The following is a 27,968-nucleotide window of genomic DNA, read 5'->3' on the forward strand; positions in this document are numbered from 1 at the left end:
AAACACTGAAGAAAATGAATCATTATTCCAAAGTTCAGAATTATTAGGCTCTTCACATTATTTCAGGTATAAAATCTTAATATAGAATCTTACTTTTAAAATACACCAATATTTTTAAATAATAAATAACACATATAATACTAACAAAAATAACAAATTGATTTAGCAGCATTTGTAACATAGCTTCACTGGGATGACTAAAGAAAAAGCATTGCAGAAAGAGCTTAAATTTCTCTCTCTTCCTTTCAATCAATATTTGAGGCAAAGTTTCATCTCTAGGGCCCTTAATGGCAGGAATTCCTGGAGCCAGCAAATGAGTAATGTTAAACCTATGATTAGATGATGAGGCCATCAAAGACACTAGACCCTAATGCTACATTCCACTTTATTCCTGAGAACTGCAGTAAAACCAAAGGCTACGGAAGAAAGGACTATAAGTTATTCCTTCCCTCAAGAAAATGTTTCAAAAGCTGCTGAAAGAAAGAAAGAAAGAAAGAAAGAAAGAAAGAAAGAAAGAAAGAAAGAAAGAAAGAAAGAATAAATTTACATGACATGAACATAGAGCTCAAAAGTCTTAATGGATCTTTTGGAATTTTCCTGGAACCCAGGACATCACCATTAGGTAACAAATTTTTCAAGTGCCCTGCTGGAGAAGGTTTGAAGTTCAAATCCCACTGAGGATTCCTGCTAGGGATGTGTTTTTCTTTTACATTTCCCTAACAAATATCCACTCTGGCTAAAAGAGGAAGAAAAAAAAAAAAGAAGAGTAATAAAAAGGAAAACAAGAGTTAATGATTTCCTTATGACACAAGCTTGAAGAAATGCAACCTATGGACTGGCAAACAGCAGGTAAGTTGGAACCCCCTTCCCCAAAATCAGTTGTAAATGTTAATTATTTTCAGATAGATTCCTCAAAAGTAGATCTTCATTTCAATTACCCATAAAAACTCATTTGTTTTCAGTACATTTTTGGTGCATGTTCTCCACGTGCAGCAGTGAATGCTCAAGTAAACCTACAAACAAGTAATTTTCCTTGGCAATAATATAGCAAGTTAGGCTGGGCATTTTATATACTGACTTGGTTTAAGTTTAACTGGCATTATGAATCTGTGGGGAACTTGGTAAATGAAACACTATTAATAAGTCTTTAGAGAAATGTAAAAACTTGTGAAGTTATTTGGATCTATTAGGCCATTGTGTTTTTCTTATATTTTACAAAATGAGCAAAGTTCTAAAATGTTTGCTGATAACTAATTACTGGCAGTTTCAAGTAAAAGGCTATATATATGAAATTAGCCAATAGGACTTCTGTCAAAACAAATAAAATTAAAATTGACATATAAACAATCCAAACAGTATAAGGGATTATTTTAGTTTTGAATGTTTTACTTATGAAAGCAATTCAAAATGTTAATTGATTGAGATTTCTGAGAAACCCATTAGTGCTATGCTAAAACCCCAATAATTAACTGCATTTTTAAAATAGAAAATACTCTGCTTCTGCCAGTTCTTGAGGACTACCTAAGCCATGTTGCTCTGCTTTTTATATATCCAGTAAGTTATGTCATGTATAGTTAAAGTAATAAAGTCACCATGAAGTAAAGTTAAAAAAAAATTACTAATTCAAAGACAGATTTCAAACTAAAATTATGACAACAGTATCCTATTTATGTATTCTAAATAAGAACTGGCTTGAAGTTCATACACAGAAAAAGTGTATAATGTACATCCACACACTTTTACAAAACAAAGGCAAATATATGATGTATACCCTGTGAATACAGAGAAACTACAGAATCCATAAATATATTTATATATAAAAATCTACAAGTTATATGTTATCAGAAGAGATTGATTTTTATTTTCTCACACTGAAATGGAAGAATCAAACAAACAGCAAGATACAATTATTAGGCTGGCAGTAACCAGCACTATGCAAATAAACTAATACAATTAAAATCAGAGAATGCCTTACCTGTGAACAAAGCAGCATAACAAGTTCAACCACTGAAGTACTCGACTTCATACAAACCAGACCTGCAATAAATAGTCAAAAATGAATTTAAAAGATTGGTGATATTTAGTTGTTATAGCCCCATGGTTACAGAAATTCCATAAAATATCTGTAATGTATACATTTTATCACTCAAATTCACTGAAACAAGATTCAAGCACAATTATCTGAGAATTTCAGATTCAAACATACTTAAATGTTCAGAAACCATCAAAGAATCACCTGGAATGTTCTATACCAGGTTCAGGACAGAATGGTTTTTAATTAAGGCTTTTTGGCATTGAGCTTAGTTCACTATTTAGATAAACGAACAAACAAACAAGCAAACAAATAAATAGATAGATAAACACCTATCTATATCATCCAAAGCAATTTGATATATGATGAACATAAGAAAACCACCTTTGAATATTAAACCCTGTAAATTCTTAAGAATAAACTGATCAGATATTAACAGGTAGAGAATAAGGCCTCTGCTTAGAAATTATTTTAATTTTCATCTGGTAATTGATTTTCCTGTAATTGAAAGCTTAAGTATTAATGAAAGAGCATTCATGTGAAATCTTATTTTTATTAAAATTATAACCCACAATTTGTAGGCCATGTTTCTTAAAACAAAACTTGAATTATGCAGTGTAAATGTTACTCATTGTTTTATACTTAATTTAAATAATCAATACCTAATTACATGGCCACTATTGTAAATACCTGTTTGCAGCTTTGGAAATGCAAATTCGCTTTCTGTGAGAAGGATATCATATCTAAATATTTAAAAGATGCATTATAAAGAGACAAGGAAGAAACTACCCTTCTACTGTTAACTTTATAGACGGTAGCTTCTGTTATCTAAAATCATATAGACACTGCTATGATGGCTTAGGGCATGGAAACACTTTGGTTGTGTTATAAAAATGATAAATTCACAAACACAAAGCTTACAACTAAGGACCAAAAAGGAAGCTGAAAAGCAAACTGATGTGCTTTAAGTAGGTTTCTACAAACAGCGATTAGAGACAAAAGCACTCCTACACAATAGCACGTATATTTATTGCGGGGCGTGGATAAATACCCTTTTGTGCCCATTTTGCTAACAACCCCATCCTTATTGTACAGTAACACAGAACAAGCTGTAAGAAGCCACTGGGATTCCATTCTATCAGATATACGGGCAGACAGTTAACTAATGAAATAAGAGGCAGATGTGCAAAGCTCATTTAGGGAGACAATTGCTGTAATTGATCAGCTATTCTCATGTTCAAGTGCTAGAGAATCAGAAAGATTAATGGGATACTTATCACCTGCAGGCTACCTCCACTGTTTGAAAGCTGACAAAGAAAATCCAAACAGGAGACTGAACTCTGCTGTTAAGCCAGTGCAGGTAGCACAGGCTTATCATATATTTTATCAGGTGTATTAAAACATGATCGAGTCAAAATAATGCTCTTAGAAACATATTCCCATGCTACAGACTTCTAAATTTGTACATGTCTTTACCTTCTGATTTTACATCAAAAGAAAAAATGTCTCCGTCATACACAGTTATGAAAAATCAATTAAGTTATTTAGGACATGTTTGTGCATCAGCATTAATTTCTTTGCATCTTCACCTTTCCAAAAAGAATAGAAAACTCAACTCAAAATATACACTTTAAAGAGAAACACATAATGAATATTTCCTGGCTAAATTAATCAAATTAGAAGTTTTCAACTTTCAAAGACAGTTGGTGATACTTATGCCACCTGTGTAGCTTCAAACGATATGAAATAAAGTTTGGCGCATGGATCAAAATAAACATGCCTAAAATGGCACAAGGCTAGGATAAGTACTCACGATTATCATCCATGATCTAGTCTTAATGACACAAATGCTGTATATATAATAAAACTGGGATCTCTGCTTGAAGGAAGTGATAATTATCTTAGTGCAAAATTTTCTGTTTACAATAATAAGCATTTTTATATACTATAATTTTTAAAAGCCTGATGACTCTGTGGGCTTGAGTAAAATGTTCATCTGACCTAAAACTGATGTATTTTTTCTATTTGTATGGACATCATTTGGTAACTTTTTGTATATCACATCTAATCAAATGCAAGCTTGGATGTAGCATTCTAGCATCAGAAAGGAGAATCAAACTGATTTTGGTGAAATTAAGAAAAAGAAAGAGGAGGTACAGAACTGACATCTGGTTAGCACATCAGCACACTCATTAGTTGTAACCAGCTCTGTAATTGCCTGCTGATGAAACACCCATTGACAATAGCCATTAGCACCTCTCATAACCAGTAGTATTCAAAACTTGACTTCTAAGAGGCTGGTTTTCATGTCAAAAAGAAAAAAATAACTATCTCAGAGACTGTAGCACTTTTGACGTGTGAAAATACAGAGGGAAACAGAAAAGCCTCATGACGGAAGCTCATGGTGTCAAAGACTGATGCAAGGAATACCCTTTGCAGAGAGCTCAGTCTACAGCAGAAGTTAAGTGTGCAGCACTCTACTTATAAAGAAACAAAACCAGGAGAGGCCATAACAGAAAATGGGGAATCCCATGCATCTTGATGGGTAGGAAGAAGGAAATAAAACCAGAAATACTTTCTATTCACCTTTAAGTATTCATACCGTACATTCCTTGAAGTAAAAGAGAATACAGAAACATGAAACATTCATAGCAGGGCCACCATGTCACGTTGTAAGTTTCTTGTTTATCAGCCTCCTACTCCCACTTCAGGGACTCCTTCCACTCAAATCATATGAGAGAAAGTGTGTGTCCTCCATTATATGCTCCATTTCCTCCTTCCTAGCGGCCAAGGGCTCTATTTTTGTGTCCCTTGTGCTTCTTCCCATTTTCAGTTATTCCTGATTAAGCAGGAAAGATTTCAAATAAATAAACATTTTTTTTCCTGTTAGGCAAAACACAATTAATCTTCAGAGTTTACTGTCAGAGCTGTTGTGGAGTCAATAGCAGAGGATGATAAAAACAGATCAGACCTAATGGAGGATGGATCCATTTCTGCCTACTAGGAAAAACTGTCAGGATGCAATCTCTGGTTTATGAAGATCCCACATAATCAAAAGCTGTAGGAGAAGTTAAGGAAGAATCATCATCCCTGTCCTGCTAAACTTACCCTACATAGACCAGAAAAAAAGATAATTTTAACAATCTTTTGGTTTTTAAATTTGCGTGATCCTCTGTTCTAGGAAGTGCAGCTTGTGTGAATTGCCTCACTGCTTTTGGCTTGGCAGAGACACTAAATTTCCTTCAGCAGACAGCATATATTCTAAAAGACAAAAAAAAAAAAAAAAAGGAGGAAGAAAATGTTCTGCTCCCATTTTACAGACAGAAGAGAAGGTACAAAGTGGTTGAGGTATCTTCACAAAATCAAAAATAGAATTTGTAGTGTGACTCAGAATAAAGACCAATTCCCTAAGTGCCAAATGAACAACCAATTGCATTTATTCTTCCTTTTTACCATTTTGCAGGATTTTACAGAGATTTTTAGAGTGTGCAAAATTTTATTAGTTTTAACATAAGCAAAACCAAAAATGATAACAAGCTGTGAAAAATAATGGCTTCTCTGATTGAGGAGAGCACAAATATCTATTTTCAGTTCTCTCCCTCCGCCCCCTCCCAACTCCAATGAGAAAAAGTATTTGCAATTCAAACTAAAACTGTTGCCTGCATTCTTCAGCTGCAGATAAATTCTTCCTATAGCATCTGTATCAAATGCCATTAAGGAAGCTAATGTAATTACTAAAATACAAGTGGATATTTCCTGCATACAGCAAGGTTAGAAAGGTCACTCTTTAACTGAATGGAGTACGTGCTCTTTATATTTGCTGTTCTTAGTACTTTTCTTCATGGTCTATTCTCAGTCTATTAAATATAGCCATCAAAATTCAGCAATTTGATGGCAACAATGACCACATATATGGATGCAAAAACTGGGAGCATCAAGTGCATGACCTTAGCTAATCTGGAATAAATGATGTATGCCTGGCTATTATCTTGAAATGCTCTGGTTTACTTGACTTCTTTTTCAGTGTTCTTCTGTTGGCCCAAAGATATGCTAATTATTTCTTTTCACTATGACTTATTAATGTCTAAAAAAAGATTAATTTCAACTATACTATTTTAGTCATGCCTGTGGCATTATGAAGTCATGGGTTCAAAACCTCAAAGTCACCATGCTGAACTAGTCAGTGTGAATTTCTATTTTGAAGAAATATAATGTAGGCTGATAAAATCAATTTTTAAAAAAATCCTTATGAAATAAGATCATGGTTTTGAACTTCTTTTTATTATTATTAATACAATGTGTGTATGAGTCTAACTGAATACCACTACAATTTCATCTGGTCTTTATCAAGGTTTGCCTGCGTTTTGTTTCAATGATTTTACTTTGTGTCAACTTAAACCCTTATTGGAACTGGAATCAATTGTAATATTAGCAAAAACAAAAGTTAAATGTTTTTATATCTTATGTTCAACTTAGAAAAAAATATGCAATTAACTGTACTGTAGAGCCTGAAGAAATCTTTCACTCAATTATAGCTTCTACTTATCCTAAAAGTCTCAGGTATGTCTAAATAAAAAGCTTGAGAAAGTTTAATCCATTTAACTCAGTTCACAAAAAAAACTTGGGCTTTATTACTCCCGTACAGCATGTCATCAAAACTACAAGAGCTTTGTACAGAAAAAAAATGCTTATGACAATATAAAGACATACTATTATATGCATTATTTTATTAACATATGAAAAATGCATAAAATGTACTTAGAAATGAGCATAAGGCCCTAAAACTAGACACAAAAAAAAAAAAAAAAAAAGGAAAATACTAGAATTCCCCTTTTTACTTGTATTTTTGTAAGCTCAGCTATTTTCTATTTCCTACTGATACAGTCTTCCATGTACTTTAAACAAAACTGTATTGTTTCAAATTGTTCACTATAATTACTGGTAACTTGCACCGTGGTATCTTTTCCCATAACCCTCACTGACTTCTGTGCTAAGAGACAGATTAGGAATTTTCCATTGGTAATTACCACTCACAAATTGTGTCCATTTTTGATAGACGATTCCCTTATGCTCTATTCAACATACATCAGGAATGGCACAACAAAGTTTCAAGGACAGTTCATGCTGGTGACAGAAACTAACACATGGTTTGGCCCTGACAGCACTAGGAGAAAAGTGATGGTAATATTTTGATTGGAGTTTTCCTTCAGGTTTATTTGTTCTTGCAAAACATCTTTCTTCTGCCAGTAAAATCTTACGGCAAATGTTTCTTGAAATATTTTGCTAAATCCAGTTTAAAATCAAAGAAATAAACTTAGGATTTCTTTTTTTGACCATTAATTAAAATTACTTGGATAGTTTAAATTTACATCATTCCCTCTCTGTCATATATCATCATTCAGAGAAACCTAGATTCAAATTTATGGGTTTAATCAATTATCAAGCTGCTGGTGAGTTCACTACAGCACTGGAGAGATAGTATGGAGGGAAAATTAAAGATAGGTGAAAAGTTTGAAAGTAAATGCTAAGTATGTAAAACTATTAACTGAAATGACAGATGTTCTTATTCCAAGCAAAACAATTATCAGAAAAAAAAAAAACCAAGATGTGTATTAAACAGAAAGTAGTGTTTTCCAAGATTACACTCAAAATTGGTTTTAGAACCATACATATGTCACAGATTTTGTAGACATTTAAATTACACTAACGGTCTTAATTTATGAAAAGCAAAGACTGGCAAATATTCAGAATTGCAGGAAGTCTGCAGATGGAAATCACAGCCATGTTGCAAAATAATTACAACTCCACTTTTACTAGATGAAAGGAAACGCTATTCCAAAGAACGTATACTCACTAAAATAACAAAGTCAGGGTTATGGATTTAACAATTCCCTTCAGCAGCCTTGACTGGCAGAACACAACATTACCACCAACTCTAGGGACCATGAAGGATGGCTGTATTAGTACTCCAGACCATCCTTTGTATGGGTAGATCTCCTTCACAGAGCAAAAGAGTGACACAGGAAAACATGATGAATGTGAATTTGATTCAGTGCTTTTGTAGTTGATCAAGACAGTTATACTTTTTACAAGATTGTTTTTGTTATTGTGAAAGACACTACACAAGACATGCAATACTCTTTATATCTGGTACACAAAAATCTAGCAAGAGGTATCATCCAGGTTATGAAAAGAAATACCTTTAAAATATTATCAGAAATCTTTAGAACTCATATCTTAAGATAAACACCTCGAACAAACACTGATAGGTCAACATAAAAATAGATTTTAATCTGTTCAAACCCAACTCAAATGGTTCAGCCCTTTTAGTCAAATTTGTAAAACAAAACAGATCTTAATACTAGGATAATATTTAAAAGAATAAAAATGCTATGCAACATTTTCTTGAATTATTTTATTAAAGTAAGAAAACCTACACTTCTTTACCACTGCAGTTACTAAAAAAGAATCTAAATGAGGACTATAAAATATCCAGATGGAATCACAGAATGGCAAAAACCCTTGAGAGCATACCCACAGAGAGGGGATTTATTACAATGTATACATGATTTACTTTTTAAAATTGCAGACTTTTGTACTGTGATCCCATGAGCTATAATGATATTGACAAAAGTGGTGCTGATGCCACATTACTCTGAAGAGTCTAGCCTTACACCAACGTATGGAATTTTTGTCAATTTTCCATTAGTGTTAATGGGATGCACAAATTCTCATTCATCTAAAGGAATCACTTAATCTATAAAATAAAATCCACTACCACTGTTCAGTTTAATATGTCACTGAAGATTTTCAAAACTGATCCAGTTTTTCATTTCGTGCCTGTAGCAAATTTTTCCTCGGCCAACAGTCCATTGGGATTTACTCAATTTAGTCATTTGTGTTTCTCTGTCCTTCTCTTAAAACATTATCTCTTTGGATGGATGTCTTTTCAAATATCTGTTGTGACATAGTGGACTAATATGCTTATCTAATTGCTATACCAGGACAAATCTAAAATTTATATCAATCTATCATGTATCAGTTGAGAAATTCTTCTAATTAGCATTAATAACACAAAATTATTCTGTTCATATAAAAGAATACAACAGAAATGTTAATTATAAGAAAACATTTTTCTGTTAAATTTAAGTGAAACAGATTGTTATTTTTTTTAACAATATGATAGTTATTAGATACTAGAATTTAATTTGGAAACAAAATGTGTTTCCTTCTCTTCTAAAGTACACTTCTAGACAATGGGTCAAAACAGCCAAACCAGGCATCACACTGCACTGCAGCTGATCAGATTAAAACACCTACAAACTTGAAAATGTCTATAAAATGGAGCTATTTATTTTCTGTTGAAGTCTACTTCATTTTCAGGCAGATGTGAGTAACTTAATTTTGGTGGAAGCTGAGAAGAACTAAAAAATAAACGACACTTAGACAGGTTCTGGAAAATCTAAACCTCTTATTTATCTAGAAAGAATCTCAATGAAAACCATTCCAATTTTTTTTCCAAACATCCAACAGTCCACTGTGAAAATTCAAGTATGGTCCTGAAAGTCTTCTGATTTCCCCTTTTATCCTATGATATTACTCAAATAAGTGTCTCAAAGGTGTGGCTAATTTTCTGCCACAGCTGCTGCCCTGGATATTTTATTTCAATGGATGGAGTAAGAAAAAAATTAATGGAAAAAGCTCTTTAAGAATTAATTACAATATGAAAAGTTGAAAGATTTTTTCAAGTTTTGTTATGTCATATTTTCTCAAGATGCCATTCCTTTCCTGACTGAGTTGCTATTTTTATGATTAAATTTGTAGAAAAAATACTACGTGAAAACAACCAATACCAAAGAAATTGCCACGTGTTCAGTACATCTGGGAAAAAATAACTATTCTGAGATTTTATGTTCTACTGATCCCTCACAATTGTCTTATTTAAATGAAGAAACATCTACCCCACCTTTATCTTTTTTCTTAGTCCTTCACCTCCTCCCAAATCTGTATTACGAGAAATACATTTCAGAAGAATTACCTCAACAATGAACTATTTTCAAAGAAGTATACAAGTAGAAATCAGAACATTAATTTCACTCACTAACACAAGCAGATGTTTATACTTTATATCTTCACTACACCTATGATGCTTTCTCTTCATCTCAAGAACCTTTTCCAATTCTTTCTAAAGCTGTCAAAAGTGACATCCTGGGCAAAATAGATCATAAGTATGATCTCAAATGACAGTCTCTAGAATATCATACTTTCCGTGAAAATGTAACAAAGGAATATAATTCAAAGGCATTACTCAAATTTTATTTTTTACTTAGGTATGAGGTTTTATTTTTCTCCTGAAATGTATCGACTTTTCCTTAGGTTCAGTCTGTAACTTTTTTTTTTTTAAACATAGGAATTGCCTTTTGTTTCCTTCTTTATACCACTATCTTCTAGCTCTGTTACATTCTTTCCTATTATTAAGTGGAATATTATCATCACAGCATGGCACAATGAAATGTGTGTACTGTGAATGACAAAAAAGGAAGGAGAGAAAAAGATAGGCTGCACAGCAGTAAAACCACTTACTCTTTACTGGTCCTCCTTATTGCCTTATATTTATTTCTTCTCTTTAGCAATCTTGGGACCATATTGAGTGATCAGTGAGTGAACCAGTGCAGCTACAAATAGGAAGTGTAACAAAACCTCGCAGAACTCATGAAGCTTCCTGAATTTCTAAGACCAAGATGACCATTGTTTTAACCATGTGTGATCTCCTGAGTAGCATAACCCAACTACTTTTTGTATCTATCTAGTTGATCAAACTGTTGGTGAACTAATATTTTGTTTAGATGGTAACTGTTTTCTGAGAATTTGATAACAAGGAAAGAAAATAAATCTTCATTTCCATGCTGAACTTTGCTGACCTTTGTTGGCAGCCATCAGATCTTGCTCCTATCCTGAAGTCATACTGACAAATGGTAATCATTCTAAACCAGTGTCTTTCAAAACACAGAACTGTACCATAGTCAGAGATCTCTTGAAATAACTTGTATTTCTTGTGTTTCAGTTTTCTTTATTTACTTGACAGTAACATTGTTATGGGCTCTCCCTAGACCTGCTTTGACATCACTTTGCCATCTTAATTTGACATATCACAACCGTCTCTGTTGTCTGACAAGTTCTTTCAGCATGAGGGTTTCCCATTGCAAGAAAATCTCCACAGACAACATCACTATTAGTAGAAAAAGGTTGGATCATAAAATTCCACGTACCAACAGACAAAAATAAGACATGATATAAAACAATGTATGTTTAGCAGGTTTGGTTTTTTAGGGGGAGGTAAATTTTAACACAAAGTTAGACTGAACGCAGTAAAGATATATTTCCTTAGTCCTTGCAAAAACAATCCCAGGTCTGTAGGGAGTCTGTTAGCATCTAGATAAATCAGGCTTGATGGTTCACTAATGTTTATGCTATCGTTAACATTTTTTTCTGTCAAAACCAAAGGGGTCTATAAATAGGTGTTTTTTTAAGATTCAGGTGTAGTAGTTTCTCAAGTTAATTGATTCAAGAGTTTTTGTAGAATATTCTTTGTTTATGCCTCAAAGGCATGGAAACAAGCACATCCATATCCAATAGGATGAACTGTAGAAGTGCCTTCAAATCATCAGGACATGTAAGGGGGTTTTGTTAACCTTGGTCACTGATTAAAAGGTTTCAGTCTAGGTCCTAAGAGCAGGTGATAAGTAGACACAGAGTTAAGGAATATAGAAGGAGAAACTGTGACCAGACCCAATGAGGTTAGTTTTATAAAGAACCTGGACATAGAGCTCAGGCTACACAGAAAAGGATTATTAGACTATGCCTCATGAGAAATACATCTTTCAGGGCAAAATCTGATACAGAGATGTTATTTGCACCCTATAGTTTATCAGAGATAGGTAGTTCTTTGGAAAATACTGCTGGGATAATAAAGTAGATTGATACCATTTTTAAGCCTTTAGAGGACAAAGGGTGGGGCAAATACCAGCCTAACTGTTTCAAGTCCAAAATCAGGCAGAGTCCCCTGCTGAGTTCTGAATGATAAATTAAGTGGAATAAGAACCAGAGAACCTCTGCCTGTGGGGAGCTTCAGTCACAGCATGAACATCCTGTAGATACTGAATACCTTTTTGGCATACCACCTCGTTTTTCTTTGGACCTGGACAGTAGAGGAGAAAATAATAAGAGGGAAAAAGGTGGCTGTTCTAAAAAAAAAAATAAAAAAGTACAACTTAGTCCAGTGTTGCCATGCAGCACTGCTGTATACCTGATATGATGAGTCCACCTACAGGCTATGTTACAGTAGTGCCTGTATGTGTTAAAAACTTTCTCAAGAATCTTTAAAAAATTATTTCCTTGAAATAACATTACATAGATCTCTTGCTACTCTTTTTGTAGTAGGCAAACTTCTTAAAAAAAAAAAAAAAAAAGAAAAGAAAAAAAAGAAAATTATTTATTTCCCATGAAAGCTGAAAGTTAGAATAAGAAGGAAGACAGAGGGACATCTGACCTGGATGGTGTTAGGACAAAGAAGGAGTATGAGGTCATCAGGGAGGGTATTCTTCTGGTTTTAAGGTAAAAAGACCAGTCCTTTCTAGGCCTTATGGCTTGCAACTGGAATACAGGCTACTAGCTTGAAAAAGAAATTTGTGAGAAAGTGCGCAAGACTGCTGAAGGTAAGTGGGACCTGAGGACCACAAATAACTCATTTTCTTGCTCTTTAAGGGCTCCAATATTTTGTTCATTTCTTTATGTGCTCTAAAAGAACAGCAATTAGTATTGTTTGGTTTCTAATAATACAATTTTATAGTAGCACTTTCAACAGTAATTTAGTAACTTCAAACATCTAGTGGCTTCTGTATTTTCAATGATAACCTTCAGAGCTTCTTTTAAGCAAACCTGACTACTTTACACTGCTACCAGCTTTTGTTTTCCTGAGGGCGTGTATTTATTTTTTTATTTTTTACTGCTGCACTCTCTTAACCCCTTTTGTTGAAATATATGTATGTAGTTGATTCTAAACTTTACAATTAATCTCACATTTTCAGTCATTTTTTTCTCCATTGGCTAAGCAACAGAACCACCCCAATTTCTACCTAATGGGAACTCCATACATCGTGGACTGTAAAGACATCTTGATTATTAATTAATGTAACAATGATAATATAATCAAGGACGTATAATCTGAGTACCAACAACAATTTCTACCCTTAAGTTACACTGGGACCACACAAGCCAAAGACAAAGGAGAGAGCATGAGCAGTTAACCTCTGTTACATAGTCTAATACATCTTAGCAAGTGTCCAATTCATTAGACAGGGATAGAATGGCTCATACATGTAATTAATTATTGGCAGGTTTATTTTCAAAAAGGTGCCAGATGCTATGCATTACCTAGTTGATATCTGGATATCTGATCTATAAGTTTCCTGCCATGTTAAACATCTGTTCAGGACAGACTTCTGCACACAGGAACTTCAGCAATTCAAGAGTTAAATCTTCAAAATCAAATGAATATGTACCCTCTTCACTGTCTGGTGTGTGTAATGATATCCCTTAGAAGGCACCATAAAGGAATATTATATGAAAGAAAAATGTTCTGTAACTGCTGTGGGGGTCATCATATTTTGAAAATTTCACTGTGGATAAAACAGAGGCTTCTGCTGTGGCACCTGCTCTTCAGTTCCTCCTCTGAATTGCCGGTATTGGGATGAGTCTTGTCACTAGTAGCATACTCTAAAAAACAGCACGGAAGTTGCAAAGCTTTGAACCTTTACTCTGCTGGAGTACGTGTAAATAAATAGGCAGATTTGAATATCCATTTAACCTTTCATCATTTTTTTTTCCTACCATACAGACTTCTGGAAAACTGATGGTTTTTTCTATCTCCATGTGTACCTGACTCATCGATGTTTTTTAGTAAGAAACACTTTCAGTCCTGAAGTGTTTGCAGGAACATGATCATCCTGTGGAGCCCTTCAATAAGACACTAAGAGCTTATCATATATAAAGATTTTCTTGTAACAGATTTCTTACAAGCCTATAAATAGCAGTTTGAAATTTATGAACTTTTTTTTTTCCTGTTTATGAAGGGATTATAACATGTGCAGGCAGGATTTCAATCATCATCATCATTTAAAATTATATCCATTGGAGGATTTCAAGGGTTTTTGTGCTCTGTTTCAAAATTACCTATTGTTTTCTTCATGATAAAAAACAAATCTTGCAAATTACTTGCAGAAATTCATGAAGTAAAAAAGGAAAATAAATAAAAAACATCCTCAAAGTGCAAATCAATACTCAAAGCTTGTAATAATATAAAGTTATTCAATGTATTGTTAGCGATGATGAATGTTTTTAAACTTACTGAAGAAAAGCATTATCTGTAACTCATTATTGTTCCAACCTCATTATCTAAACAGGGCTTGTTTTTGGACAGTAGTTTGATTTCACTGGAATCTTTTTGCAAGCGTTTATAGTGAAAGATAAAAATAAATGTATGAACAGGAACCCTACTACCACAAATGAAGGAAATCTGCCTTGCAGAGGATTGGGTCAGGCAATTCACTGGCTTTAATTGCACTGTGCGAAGCCTGCAGCATCACCTCTTGCTAGACATGGGCACCTAGGGCACATGGAAAGAAAGGAGTGGGAGCTGGCATGGCAGAGAAGGAATATGTTATGAACTCAGCCTTGAAAACCAATTCAGAGTTCCTGCCCCAGTACAAAGCAAAGAATCCATGAGATTCCTGACCCTGACTGACAAGAGTGATCGTGTCCATTGAGACACACAGCAAATGGCACTAGCCTGACTATTGCATAACATATTCCTCCCCACAGAAACATTTTTAACATTCACCTTGATTTCTAACAGGGATTCTCTGATGTCTAATAGGGTTGAGTTCCTACTGCCCTCTCTCTCAGTCCTCTTTTATCAATTGCTTTCCTGTTTCTTACATTGCAATATCCATAGTGTTGTACCAACACAGTATACTACACAGCTGCAAATAAACTAGATATTTGTTTGAGTTAGTTTTAAGTTTTCCATTTATTCACCATATGATGATGGCATACCCCATATTATAGTGCAGAGCAAATACTGAAGCTGATTAAGTAATACGCATTTAACTACTGCCTCAGCCAAGACATTGTAGAGTATCTTTTGTTTAAACAGACACATATATTCATGAATATTGTGTAAAACGAGCATCTTTTAAGCATCCCCTTTTAAGCTGGCTGAAAGTGGCCAACACATTGAAAAGTTGTCAAGGGACTAAAAGTCTGATCCTCCTCACCCAGTGTGATCCCATGTGTCTCATATCAGCAAGAAATCACATTAAAGTGTATGTATGACCATGCATTCATACATTTCCAAGGGCTCTCTGAAATCTGAGGACCAAACTATAGCTGTCATGAACCATATATGAGGCTTGTCTGACTAAACAAACTTCATTATGCAGAGAAAGGAGAAAATGTCTCATAATAAAATGAGCTTCAAGGTAATGATTAAAGAACTTCTTAAGTAAAAAATAAAAATCAGTTTATATATGTATATATATACACACACACAAATGAACACACATAAAAAAAATCAGAAGAAAGGCTTATTTCATATAGTGACTTGAACACTGACCATCTTTGATGCCTCAACGGAAGATGACATGTTCTTGACTACATCTGCAGTTGAGATGCAGTCAACTGCAGAACAAGGAAAAAATACTTTTTTTCACTGATCCCTGCAGGTGGCTAGCTGACACTGAAGTCCATCTGTCCATGACCATGTGAACAAATGCAGTGATGGACATATTAGAGTAAATTAAGGTAAATGCAGGCTGTCATTCCTTGCAGGGTATAGCACAGAGGAAGCAGGGATTCACAGGTTCCAAAGCCATAAAGAAGATCCAAAACCTTTCAGCAAACACATTTTTCCTCCTGAGAAGCTGTATTGAAGACTATATTTAGAAAGAATGTTTAAAACAGTCATAAAGACTACACATAACATCGATCTCAATACTCTATGGTAAGCCCTAGTAAAGTTTTCCAATTATATTCACCCTCATTAGGCATTCTGTTGGCAGAAAGGGTAAGACATCCTGTAGTATCTAACTTTTTATCTCTTCTCTCTGGTACATCGAACAAATCAAGCTCCTTACATTGTACTTCATGGAGTTTATCTCCCATCCATCAATCATTCTTGCGCCCTGCTCTTTTGTTCCCTCTGCAGTGTGTGTGTATCATTCCTGAAGTGCAGATGGTCGGAGTTTTACTGAAGTTGGGCACAGAAATAAATAGCCTTCTCATCTATTCTTCCTAGGCATCCAACAAGGATGGACAAGTCTTTGCTGCCTCAGACTGAGCTAAGAGAGCCCAGAGTATGCTAATTATTATAACAATCCCTACATTCTTTGAGTGGCTTTTTCCCTCATCTCCTACCTTCTAGGTATAGTCTATATTCTTTCTTCCCAGAGATTAGACTCAACATTTGGCTGCGTTGAAGTTTGGCTTTTTCGTGAGTTTTCGTTATTCCACAAAATGATTCAACATATCTCTCCAGTGGAATCCCTTTGCTTCCATTTTGTATATCTTTGTCTAAGCAGTTATTTTTGCCTGAAACAATTCTACACCATAATAAAGACTGCTAATAAAAATATCAAAGTAGGATCAAAAAGTGGCTTATAGACATTTCAGCACTATGAATAGCTTCAGGTTTTACTTATGTCCTGTTAATTCCAGTTAATGCAAATTTTAAAATCATGCTACTATTTTTTTAAATTCCCTTTCTCTCTTACTTACTAACATTTATTCATTTATTTATTTTGTTCAGAATGTTGTCAACATGCTGTGTTACAGACTGGTAAGCAATTAGTTGAAAGAAAACATGCCTGGACACACAAAGAAAAATATTTTGGATGTGGCAGAGTGAGATAAAAGAATGAGAGAACAATATGAACAGGAAAATAAAGTTCTGCAAGAGCACGCAAACTCTCTGCTTTATAGCGTCTGTGCTCCTGAGCACAACAATAATACAAAGGTTCTGAAATGTTTCTAAAAGAAAGCCAAGGGCCATGTTAAACACCAGAAAAATTACTTTATTTCCACACACACACCCCCTCCTGAAAGGATAAGGGATTTCCAGATTACTACAGTATCTTAGGAAAATGATTGTCCTGCTTTTCTTAATACAAAACTCAGTATTGTTCAAGGAAATCAGAAACTAATTGTGCCAGTATTGGTGGATGTCACAATGATGCCACACTTGTGGTCTTTGGGAGCTTTTAAAGTAGTGTCATTTAGCACCCAAGTTCTATCTGTGGTTTCCAAAGGAATGTTTTGGGCATTTTTTCAATAGTTGCAAGAAGCCTCCTGTCAAATACCATGCAAAGCTAGTCCGTCACAATTTCTATTGAATATTTTCATAGGGCCATGTGGTGAGTTAATGAGGAGAAACAGACTCTGCTCCTATCAGCACAAAAACATCTTCTGTTTCATCTGATTTGAATTGTGCATGTATCAGAAACATATCAAAAGTAGGCCAAAGAATTCATAAGAGCTCTTTTGGAGAAGGGCTACCTGGCTGACCTTCTACCCAGCTAATGCTATAGGAAAATGAAAAGCATCGGTAACGTTTGTTTGGTATCTCACTAAAGAGGAGGGAAAGCATTGTATGTCACTATATTTTAATCTTGGACCTATTGTTACAGTTCAGGGCACTCCAAGAATAGCTGTAGTGAAAATATTTTTACCCATCTGTGCTTGACAAAAAGAGGATATAACTTTTCTTTCAGATACAGATCAGATTACACTTGCCTATAACATTTTCACCTAAAAGCTAGAATGTTGCAATGCACTTTACATGGAGGGAATTGGCAGACCATATGGAAACTAAAGTTAGTGAAAACATGTCTGTGCAAGTGTTAAATGGAACTCCACAACAAGCATTACTAAGCTCAAATATGTGACCTACACATATTGCATGTTTGTTTCCAATTAGATTCTATACCGACAGTTTTAACCTTTGCAACTTCTGTTCTCGGAGGCATTGAAAGAACCTCAGTGGATGAACCACAGTAGTGTTGACCTGGTTTTTGTACACTCTGTTTGAAGCTATTTGCATTCAGTTGAAAATTAGTCCTTTTTAACCCATCATTGAGGACAATTTCCACTTATAAAATATTTTGTTAAGTTGATGGAACATTTGAAATTTGGTCGAGTGTAAGATACCTTTGAAGAAACAACTGGTTTTGGAAAAAAGGACCAAAACCAAGTACTATTTCAGTAAGTAAATAGATGAAGAGTTTTACCAATAAATATATTCTGCAATGTCAGATTACTACTTGATAGGGTTCCTCTCCTACCAGTCACATTTGGGAATTTACATGAACAAAGAAGAAAAATTAACAATTTTAAGTATGAGTGGTCCAAGTTTTTGGTCTAGATCATTGCAGCCTGTTTGTTTCAACATCACTCAAAAGTTAAGAAGCCACTGCTTAGACATTAAGTATAATTTCCTCAAACAATAAATCACCCAGTCTTCCATATAACAGAACGATGATACAAGCTAAAGGAAAATGAGGTGGCACAGTATGACTTGAAAAACAGATAGAACCTTCAGACTTGATTAAATAAAGTTTATTTGCTCCTTTTTGATTTACACAGAAAGCAATAAACTATTTCGTGTAAAACTGTCAAGTTAATTACTGCTTGCCAATAAAAAAATCAAACTTAAATTATCAAAGCCCCACAGGAACTCCGTGTACGCACATATCTTGAATAGCACCACTGAAACCCTCTGTTTTGCAGAGTCATTACACAGAGAGTACTTTCAAGCACTTCAGGGACCACCACTGGGTTTCAGTAAACAATGACAGGAAATTTCTCAAAGTAAATCAGGTATCAGACTAGGAGAGAATTTAGAATTCTCTTTTAAAGACAACTTAACTCACAAGAATTCCGTTTACTTGAGATCAATGTTCTCATACAGGCAATGAAGAAAGAAAAGATGAGAAGTACACAATGACTATAAAAGCAGCTCTCTCAATTCTCTGTTAAGAATAAAAAAAGTCCAACTATTTTAGAGTGAGGAAACAGAAATTCAAGTCCTGCAGTGTAAAAATCTAAGGTGTGCTTGGATTTTTTCTTTACAGATTGCTATTTCAATATCTTGGGAAGAAAGGACTGGTTTTCTAGAAATCATAAATGAGAGGGTGATTGAAGAGAAGGTTAGACATAACTTTAAGGAAAAGTGATGGGAAGTACAGTACTTATTTTGCAACTTGGTATTTGGTTCATAAACAAAGATTCCTGAGATTGAATTGGGGGGCTGAGTCATAGATGGGACAAAATTTGGAAATGAAGTCCAAATGGGTATCAGAAGAATTCTACAGCCAACAAAACCATGCCTCTCTCTGGACGGGCAATGAGATGATAAACTCATACTGCCATGCAGGCATGAGGTTCCTGTGGCCTCTACCTTTTCAGTCTTTGTCATATGCTGGGAACTGTTGTACCCTTGCTCATGATATGAATCTGACCAAAAGACAAAGGAAGAACAGCACTGATGAAGAATTTTTTTTAATCTATAAAAGACCTCAGGTGAAACCAAGACAATTTTATTTATATTGTAGAAAAACTATATTGCAATTAATCATCAATGGAAAATGATAACACTGCTACAAATTTTGCAACCAACTTCATGGAAATAAGAGACTTAAGAATGGAATCCACCAAATATCTTACAGTCATCTCAACGTTCTCAATGAGCATCTCAGACCATTAACTTCAGGTGTCATTACATGAGAACTGCAACTTATAGCTACAAAAAGTATAAAATACCTGAAGCTTCTGAGAATTACTAAGCTCCTATAATACCATTCCTCGGCATTATTAAACAGTAATACTATTAAACAATAATTAGACAAAAAAGAAAAAGGCTATTTAGAAGATTTCAGTTACAAGGTGCAAATATTTCTAGCATTAAAAGAGGGTCAACACTGTGGAGAGTAGTAACTGAGATCATAGCAAGACTGTACAGTAATATTTAGATAAACCACATGTATAATAGAAGGAGTTTATGCATCTGAACACAAAGCTGTGCTTTTTCTGTGCAGCTCTTCACAGATTATAAGTTTTGCCTTAATGAGACTTTTTTGTCTCTATAAACAGCAATATTGTCTGTAAAAACCATTCTGGAAGGAAAAAGTTTACTTGGTTGAATATATTCCTCTGGATATACGATGTGGGACCAGTGCATGCTCATGCAAATTCCCCTGTCACTATTTTAAATAGCATTAGCACTGATTCATTACTTTCTGCATGAGCTTGCTGTATTTGCACTTTCTGCATAATTTCTGCATTACTTATCGCCTCACTTATGAGGCAAATTTTGTAACTATGAAGTAGTAAAGACAAGACATAAAACTCCATAAAAATCCTTGAAAGTGTTCAAGGATAGCTTTCTTTAAAAAAATCATCACTTTTTATTCCCCTCTAGGGACAACTATCTGCCTCTGTGAATCCAATCAACCTACCAAATAAAGATGTACATATCAATAATGTTGGAGCACAGTCTTCAATTTACTTTCTTCTATGGGAAATGCTTATACTTTTTAAATTGTATTTTTCACTAGTTTCAAATATCAGGCTGAAACAGTGATATAACTATTTTGAGGAGGAAAAAACAAACTATACAGAGGGTTTTGCATTCCAAGATCTTTAGACAGCATCTCACTTAGAGAAAAAAAGGGGTTCAAAAGCTATCACTTTTAATTTTTTTAAATGAAATTAAATGCAAGGAAGTGAAATCACAACACATTAACAACTGATTCATTTATTTATCAAAAATAATTATAAGAAGTCCAGTGAAAATGAAAAATAGTTCATATCAAATGACTAATAGCTAAAATAATCTTATAATAGAAACAGTACCTTCAATCAACAGCTCTTGTCCATGACTGCCCAACAATGTTCGGGATAGGAAAGGGGCAAAATCAACAAAAATTTCTCGCAGGAGAGGGGCCACCTTTTCTAAGGCTCTTTCAAGCTTTGCAGTGATACTGTGGAAAAACAGAGACAGTGATTGGAAGAGCACTCAGCAATAGAAATTAAATGATGTCAAATCATACCTGTTTTTAAAAATTCCTGTAAGCTACTTTAGAAAAGAGGATGATCATAATTTGATTAAACTTTGCACTGTTTAAATGGCTTTAGGTAAACGTGTATGTCATGTCAGAGTCAGCAGTGCGTAGCCTCATAAATTCTACAGCATTTAGAGTACTCCAGAACAAGTAAAATTTTTATTCTCATTTTCAAACTTGATAAAAATAATGTCAGGTATTCATGAAAGTTTATTTCACCTATCTCAGCTTATACGCATCTCATAATTTTATATACATTTGAAAGCCTGAAAAGAGAAGGTTTTATTCATAGAATCACAGAATGGTAGTGGTTGAAAGGGACCTCTGGAGATCATCTAGTCCAACTCCAATGCAATCACATGTAACTTGGGTTTTTGTTCAAGCTTTCAAATAACATCTGGCATTGCAATGCTAGACAAGGGAGTGTGTGAGGAAGTGTTCTAGCACAGGTATCAAGAAAAACAATGTTCTTTTCTTCAGCTTTGAGGGAACATGATCCCAGGTAAATCACTTTTTGCCTTTGCATTTCTACTTCTCTGCCTGCTGAGACTATACACTCCTTGAAGTACAGAGTGTTCCTTAATTTCTACTTGCACAAAGAGAAAAGGAGTTATGACTTCTGTTTGCTGCTTAGCTACTAGAAATAACATTCCTGTCTGAGGATACAAATCTAGCAACAGCAGGCAAACATCAGAAGTGTGCTAAGGATTGTTCCCCTTAAGAGTCCTTCTTCCCTTTTAAATTTTGACAGGACATAACACTTGTGCCCTCTGAAACTCTTACGCCAAGCTTAAAACATGCGGTGTTATCTCAAAGAAGTGAACTATTACTTAAAAATAGAAATGCAAGTACATACATATTCTGGTCTACCAAGAATTTTTGCTGTTCTTTTTCAGGCTGCTGGTGGCTGAACGGATTTTATTTGTGCTTGAATTACAGCAACAATACACTGGCATTTAAAAGTACAATTATAGGAAAAAAAATCATAGAATCATAGAATGGTTTAGGTTGGAAGGCACCTCAAAGATCATCTAGTTCCAACCCCCCTGCCATGGGCAGGGACACCCTCCACTAGACCAGGTTGCCCAAAGCCCCATCCAACCTGGTCTTAAACACTTCCAGGGATGGGGCATCCACAACCTCTCTGGGCAACCTGTTCCAGGGCCTCACCACCCTCATAGTAAAGAATTTCTTCCTTATATCTAATTAAATCTGCCCTCTTCCAGCTTAAACCCATTACCCCTTGTCCTATCACACCATGCCCTTGTAAACAGTCCCTCTCCAGCTTTCCTGTAGACCGCCTTCAGGTACTGGAAGGCTGCTATAAGGTCTCCCTGGAGCTGCCTTTTATCCAGGCTGAACAGCCCCAGCTGTCTCAGCCTGTCCTCATAGGAGAGGTGCTCCAGCCCTCCAGTCAGCTTCGTGGCCCTCCTCTGGACTCGCTCCAACAGCTCCATGTCTCTCCTGTACTGGGCCCCCCAGAGCTGGACACAGTACTCCAGGTGGGGTCTCACAAGAGCGGAGTAGAGGGGCAGAATCACCTCCCTCGACCTGCTGCTCACACCTCTTTTGATGCAGCCCAGGATAGGGTTGGCTTTCTGGGCTGCAAAATCCTTTTTCCTTCATATAAATCCTTGCTGCATTTACAGGTTGAATACTGACTAGAGTTCCTGTCCTTCGGTTTCAAAAAGAACAAACAGAATTAAGAAGAAAAAGCATAGTTAGAGACACACAAAAAAAATGCTTCAGGGAAGCAGGTAGCCCATCTGCTGCCTTTGCTGTCCACACACATGCACACAGAGCAGCAAAAGAGAGACCGATCTGATTCTACAGCTGTTTCTAACATCCTTTATATCTTATAATGCTTCCTGCCATCATTAAGAAATTCCCTGTGGGGATTAATATAACCAGTTTTCACGAGCAAACTAAGAAGGTTTTTGAGGGTTTTTTGTAAAGGATGAATACTGAGGTTTTTTCCTTTCCATTTGTATCTATTCAAGGCAAATAAACTCTTAACAGCTTTCAAATTCATGATTATTTGTTTTGTATATTAAAGGTAATACATGTCAGAAAATAAATTTTTTATATATATATAAAAAATATATTTATATACAATTACATAATATTTCTATATTCGAAGAAGTGATAAACCAGGACAGGAAAGATTGAAAGAGCACAGTAGCAACATCAGAATAAAATAAATATTTTTAAAACCGTGAGAAAAAAACCCAAATAATCCTGTGGACTGTTCTTACTACCTACTGCTTGGATTGGTCACAAGAAAGTGCAGAGAGGTGGGGGCACACACTGTCCCAGTCCTAAGTATTCTACCTTCCTGACCTCATTCCAGGCCAAACCTCTACCTCCAAATCAAGACTATTAAATGTCGAAAAGTCCAAGATCATTCTCTTGCTCACTGTCCTCTGCTCAGTCTATAGCCATAAGCAGCTCTTTTCCTATGTAGCTGCTCTAAAGGAAGGCTTAGATAAGTTAGCTTTCACTTCATGCTCTCTGACCCCAAAACAACTCTGATTTTTAAGCTCATAGAAGCTGGAGCACAATGAATTCAAAGTGAGAAAATGAAAAATTATCTGTTATCAAAATGAACTTTTAGTTGTTTCTTGGGAGGTGGGTAGAAATAGGAAAAAAAGCCCAAAAGGCTTTTTTGGGGATTGATTAGACTTTAGGTTGTCTATATTTCTGATATTGTCCTCCACATAAGTTTTTTTCAGTCACTTACTTACTTCAGTTACTACTCAGACGATAACTATTTCTGAGTTCAAATTCTGAATTCAAAATTTGAATTCTAGATTTTCAAACTAAAGTTTTTCTTTGACTCCAGAACAAAAACTTTCAAAATGCTTGTAAAAAAACCAACAAAATTGCATTGGTTAAAATAACTGAAAAACAAACTGATTAGTGATTCAGTTTCACCCTCAGCAAAGAAATGTCCTAACACATGAAGAAGACGAGAAGCAAAAGAAGTGGTTTAATTACACCACAATCTTACTAGCTTGCCTTGTAATGCTGTCAAGCAATTAATAATGCCATACAAATGGTCATTCTCTCCTTGATCATTTGCACCTTTCTGGAGCGGAACCAATAACCCTCATGCTTTCAGCCTGGGCCTGCACCCATTGCTGTGATTCCACCTGCACCGCTCACCTGAGACTTCAAAAAAATGCATTTTTTGCACTGTGTGTTAATCACTGAAGCACCAATATTTTTTTTACAAGTTACCTAGGGCCCTTGATTTAAGTTTATTTTCTGTCTAGTTCATTAGGGAATGAAATTCTCTTGCTCATGAGCTTGTAAGCTCGTGAACAGCTTGCTTGGTTGCTCTCTCCACTCCCATTTTCTTAAAGCCATACCTCAAAGTGGCCAGCCAATTCAGGGGCACCTGGCAACCCCTTTGTACACCCTGTGTCAGCTTTTTAGGGCAGACAGGCGTGCACGTTGAAAAGGGCAAAAAATTGTCTCTGAAGTGTGCTGCGGCACAACTGAATACCTTTACAAAATAATAAGCTATTACACAAAGATATTTAACAGGAATTTCAGATGGCATTCTCCTGGCTGCCGGTCAGTGTAAGAGGGCTAGTAGCTATCCCATGGCACGGGTCTCTTGCAACACCAACTCAGATCTGGTGCACTGTTTAGTCAGCTGCCTGAATACACGTCTGGTTTCATCCTTTCCCATTTAAATAGAGCTTTTTTTTGCTCAGAAGAGGTTGTGTCTCTCTTTCACTTGCTAGTGCTCCATTGCAAAGTTGTGCTTGTGTCAAATTCTTGCTATCATTATTGAGCAATGTAAAAAGCCAGTCATCTAAAAGAATTACTTTTAATCAAGTTTTAGTGTCTGCCACAGTTCTTAGACTTTTCAGTGAAGTGTTATTTTAGTATACACATTTTTAGTACCGAAAAACTATATAAATACAGTGTACTACACAAATAACTACAAAAATGCAGATTAAATGAGCTAAAATATATTTATATTTTTTCTTTTTATACCATCATGTATGTATAAAGTTGTTGCAGGAGGAGAAATTATAATTAATATTAAAGGATTGAACTTGTGTACCTCATGTTTTCAGCTGAATCTTCTGGCATTGGAGCGACAGTTTGGACAGCTGGGAGATTTTTGCTGGTAGCACCATTTACAAAGCTGGATGACGAAGAGGAAGAAGAAGATCCTGAGTCTACTGCACCTGTCCCCCAAAAAATACAGATCTCAATTCAGTCTGAAGAAACATAACTTTTAGAGACTTTTAATATAGTCCTTGTCTTATTCATCTATTTTTAAGTAAGGAAATAATGTTATTTCTTCTAAAAAATTTAAAACCATTCCATACAATTATAATATAAATTAATACCTTATTTTTCTAGTATAATAATAAGCTTAAAAAGCTATTGAAAATCAGGCAAAATAAATCCTTACCTCATTTTCATTATTCCCAAATTATATTCCAAAGATGAAAACATTTTTACATCATCCTGTAAAGCAAGATCTTTCTAAAATAAAGGTATATTATAGATGAGCTTGTGTGGAGAATAGAAGTTTAACTATTTTATTTTTTTTAACAAATATATGCACACAATTCTTGGCTGCCCAGTTGCAACTAAAGGCAGAAAATAAAATGCAAATTAAAAAATGACAGAGAAGATAGAAAATGTACATTCCTTCAGAAAGTAACGGGGGAAACTAGTGTCTGAGGCGTATTAAGATGCTAATTTTACTTTTTCTGTTCCCTTCCTCGAGTCAAGGCAAATTTTAAGATCTTAAAAGTAGGGAGGGCAGTGGGGATATCATTTCAGTTGTGAACAGCTGCCCAGAAAAAAGATGCAAACAGAGCATACATTTATACTTTCAGTGGTCTGGGTCAGAGCTAAGGGCTAAACTTAGACTCTAAATGCCAATCTATCATGTTTGCTGAAACGGCACTGTGAGTTCATCCCCTCTGAAGCAAACCAGCAAAGGCTCAGAGTGGCCACAAAGAGCAGTGAGAGCACAGTGATAAATGCTGTCCCTGTTCTGCTGCACAGTCCTTGTGCAACACATCACGGCGAGAGAGGTAGCAACCAACCGTCTTGTGGTGGGAGTTCAGAGCCCAAGGGACTGCAGTGCTACCAGAGATGAGGGCCACAGGCAAAATTTATCCAAGCTAGCAACACAGGGTGGAGAACCCCTGTTTACAGATCAATGGCATTATTCTTCTGATTTTTTAAAATGATAACTGGTAACTCCCTGTTGCTGGTGAGTGTTAGCAGTTGATATATCACTGTCCTTTACATTACACAGGTATATTATTTTTCAGTTCCCTGCAAAGCTCTACAAAGCATTTATGGTTTCTTAACTGCCTAAGCAGCCAGGTGACAGTGAAGTAGAGGTCAAATGCTGGTAATGGTGAAAAATTCTCTGGCAGCAGGAATGATTTTTTTTTTTTTTTTTTAATTTGCCCTTAAATAATTTTTACTGATAAAAAAATTAAGGTAAAGATTAGAGTTTTGACTTAAGAAAGTTTACATTCAAAACAGAATCAAAATGCAGCAGGATTTGCTGGGGCTGCTGACACTGGAGTGGCTGATGAGGTTCAGGGTTTAGACTAGGAGCTGATTTAATCTGCTGTTTTAATAATGTGAGTGGGAGGTGGATTGTGGCTTACACTGGGGGTTCTGACTTGGACCAAATACAAATTGTAAATGTACCCAAACACACTGAGAAGGAAACACAAAAATATACGAATCACAACAACTTAGCTATGAATAGCATAGCTTAAAAAAGATTAAGACTTCATATATATATGTGTCTGTGTGTATATGCATGTATTTATATTATTTATGTATTTATATTATTTATATATGTATATTATTTACATATTTATATTCATATATACATAGGTAACACATATTTTTATTGCTTCTTCCATTTTCCTTCCCAAGTTAAATTTTCTTCCTTAAGGTTGTTTAAAAATGCAGTTGCTAAGTTGTTTAACCAGCTAGGCTCCCAGAAGAGAAGGTTAACAGACCTAGAACTACTGGATTGACACAGAAGTGAGAATCAGGATATGAATTACAGAAATCCATTCTAAAACCTATAAAACCAGTTTCTTACATAAAGAGACGAAAGAAGAAAACCTATCTCCCAAAAGATACATTCAAAGCACCAAAGGACTTGAGTAACATACATCTCCTTACATCGTGACAGTGACATTGACTACGACAATGATGGCAGATGGAATGTAAACACTGACTGCAATCCATGAATAACTGAAAAAAACACCTTTCACACAAGTCCAGCACAGAATATACCTCAAAGATAAAACTGTATTTCTAAAGTATCTGTGACATACTGTAAAAACAACTGTAAATAGGTTTGGGGGGACATCTAGTGTTTCTAAAACATCATATACTGTTTCTTTTTTAAAATAGTAAAAAAAAAAAAAAAAAAGTGCTGTTCAATGAAATTCTATAAACTACTTTAAAATCATTAATAACATAAATAATTTCACAGACTACAAGTATATAAACCAGAGAGTATCTGGATACTTCATGTATATATCTCAAAAACTGACACAAATGATCACTGCTTTAACTACCATAAGCATAGCTTAATTAAAATGGCAAAATGAGCACTTTGATAGATATTTATATGTTTTCAGTGTAATACTACTTTCTTTACTGTCAATAATTTGCTTAGAATTTCTAAAATGTTGATATAAAATTCAAACCTTTAAAAAGGTTGGAGGGGAAGGACTTTTCAAAGTATT

General features: G+C 35.0%; 1 protein-coding gene and 1 long non-coding RNA gene across 7 annotated transcripts in view; one reads left to right on the top strand and one right to left on the bottom strand.

Annotated features, from left to right (window-relative positions):
• NBEA (neurobeachin) overlaps positions 1–27,968 on the bottom strand; it is a 524,026-nt gene that overhangs the window by 269,909 nt on the left and 226,149 nt on the right. For all 6 annotated transcript variants that reach the window (XM_075741999.1, XM_075742002.1, XM_075742000.1 and 3 more), the window contains 3 exons: positions 25,283–25,409; positions 20,996–21,123; positions 1,976–2,037 (listed from right to left, as the gene is read on the bottom strand). In XM_075741999.1, the coding sequence (XP_075598114.1) occupies positions 1,976–2,037; positions 20,996–21,123; positions 25,283–25,409 (317 nt within the window). The remainder of the gene's footprint in view (positions 1–1,975; positions 2,038–20,995; positions 21,124–25,282; positions 25,410–27,968) is intronic.
• Positions 536–27,905, top strand: LOC142599905 (uncharacterized). The gene is made up of 3 exons (XR_012833358.1): positions 536–849; positions 25,296–25,504; positions 27,142–27,905. It is a non-coding gene; the product is annotated as an uncharacterized LOC142599905 (long non-coding RNA).

Source organism: Balearica regulorum, chromosome 1 (genome assembly GCF_011004875.1).
Source record: "Balearica regulorum gibbericeps isolate bBalReg1 chromosome 1, bBalReg1.pri, whole genome shotgun sequence".
NCBI lineage: Eukaryota > Metazoa > Chordata > Aves > Gruiformes > Gruidae > Balearica > Balearica regulorum.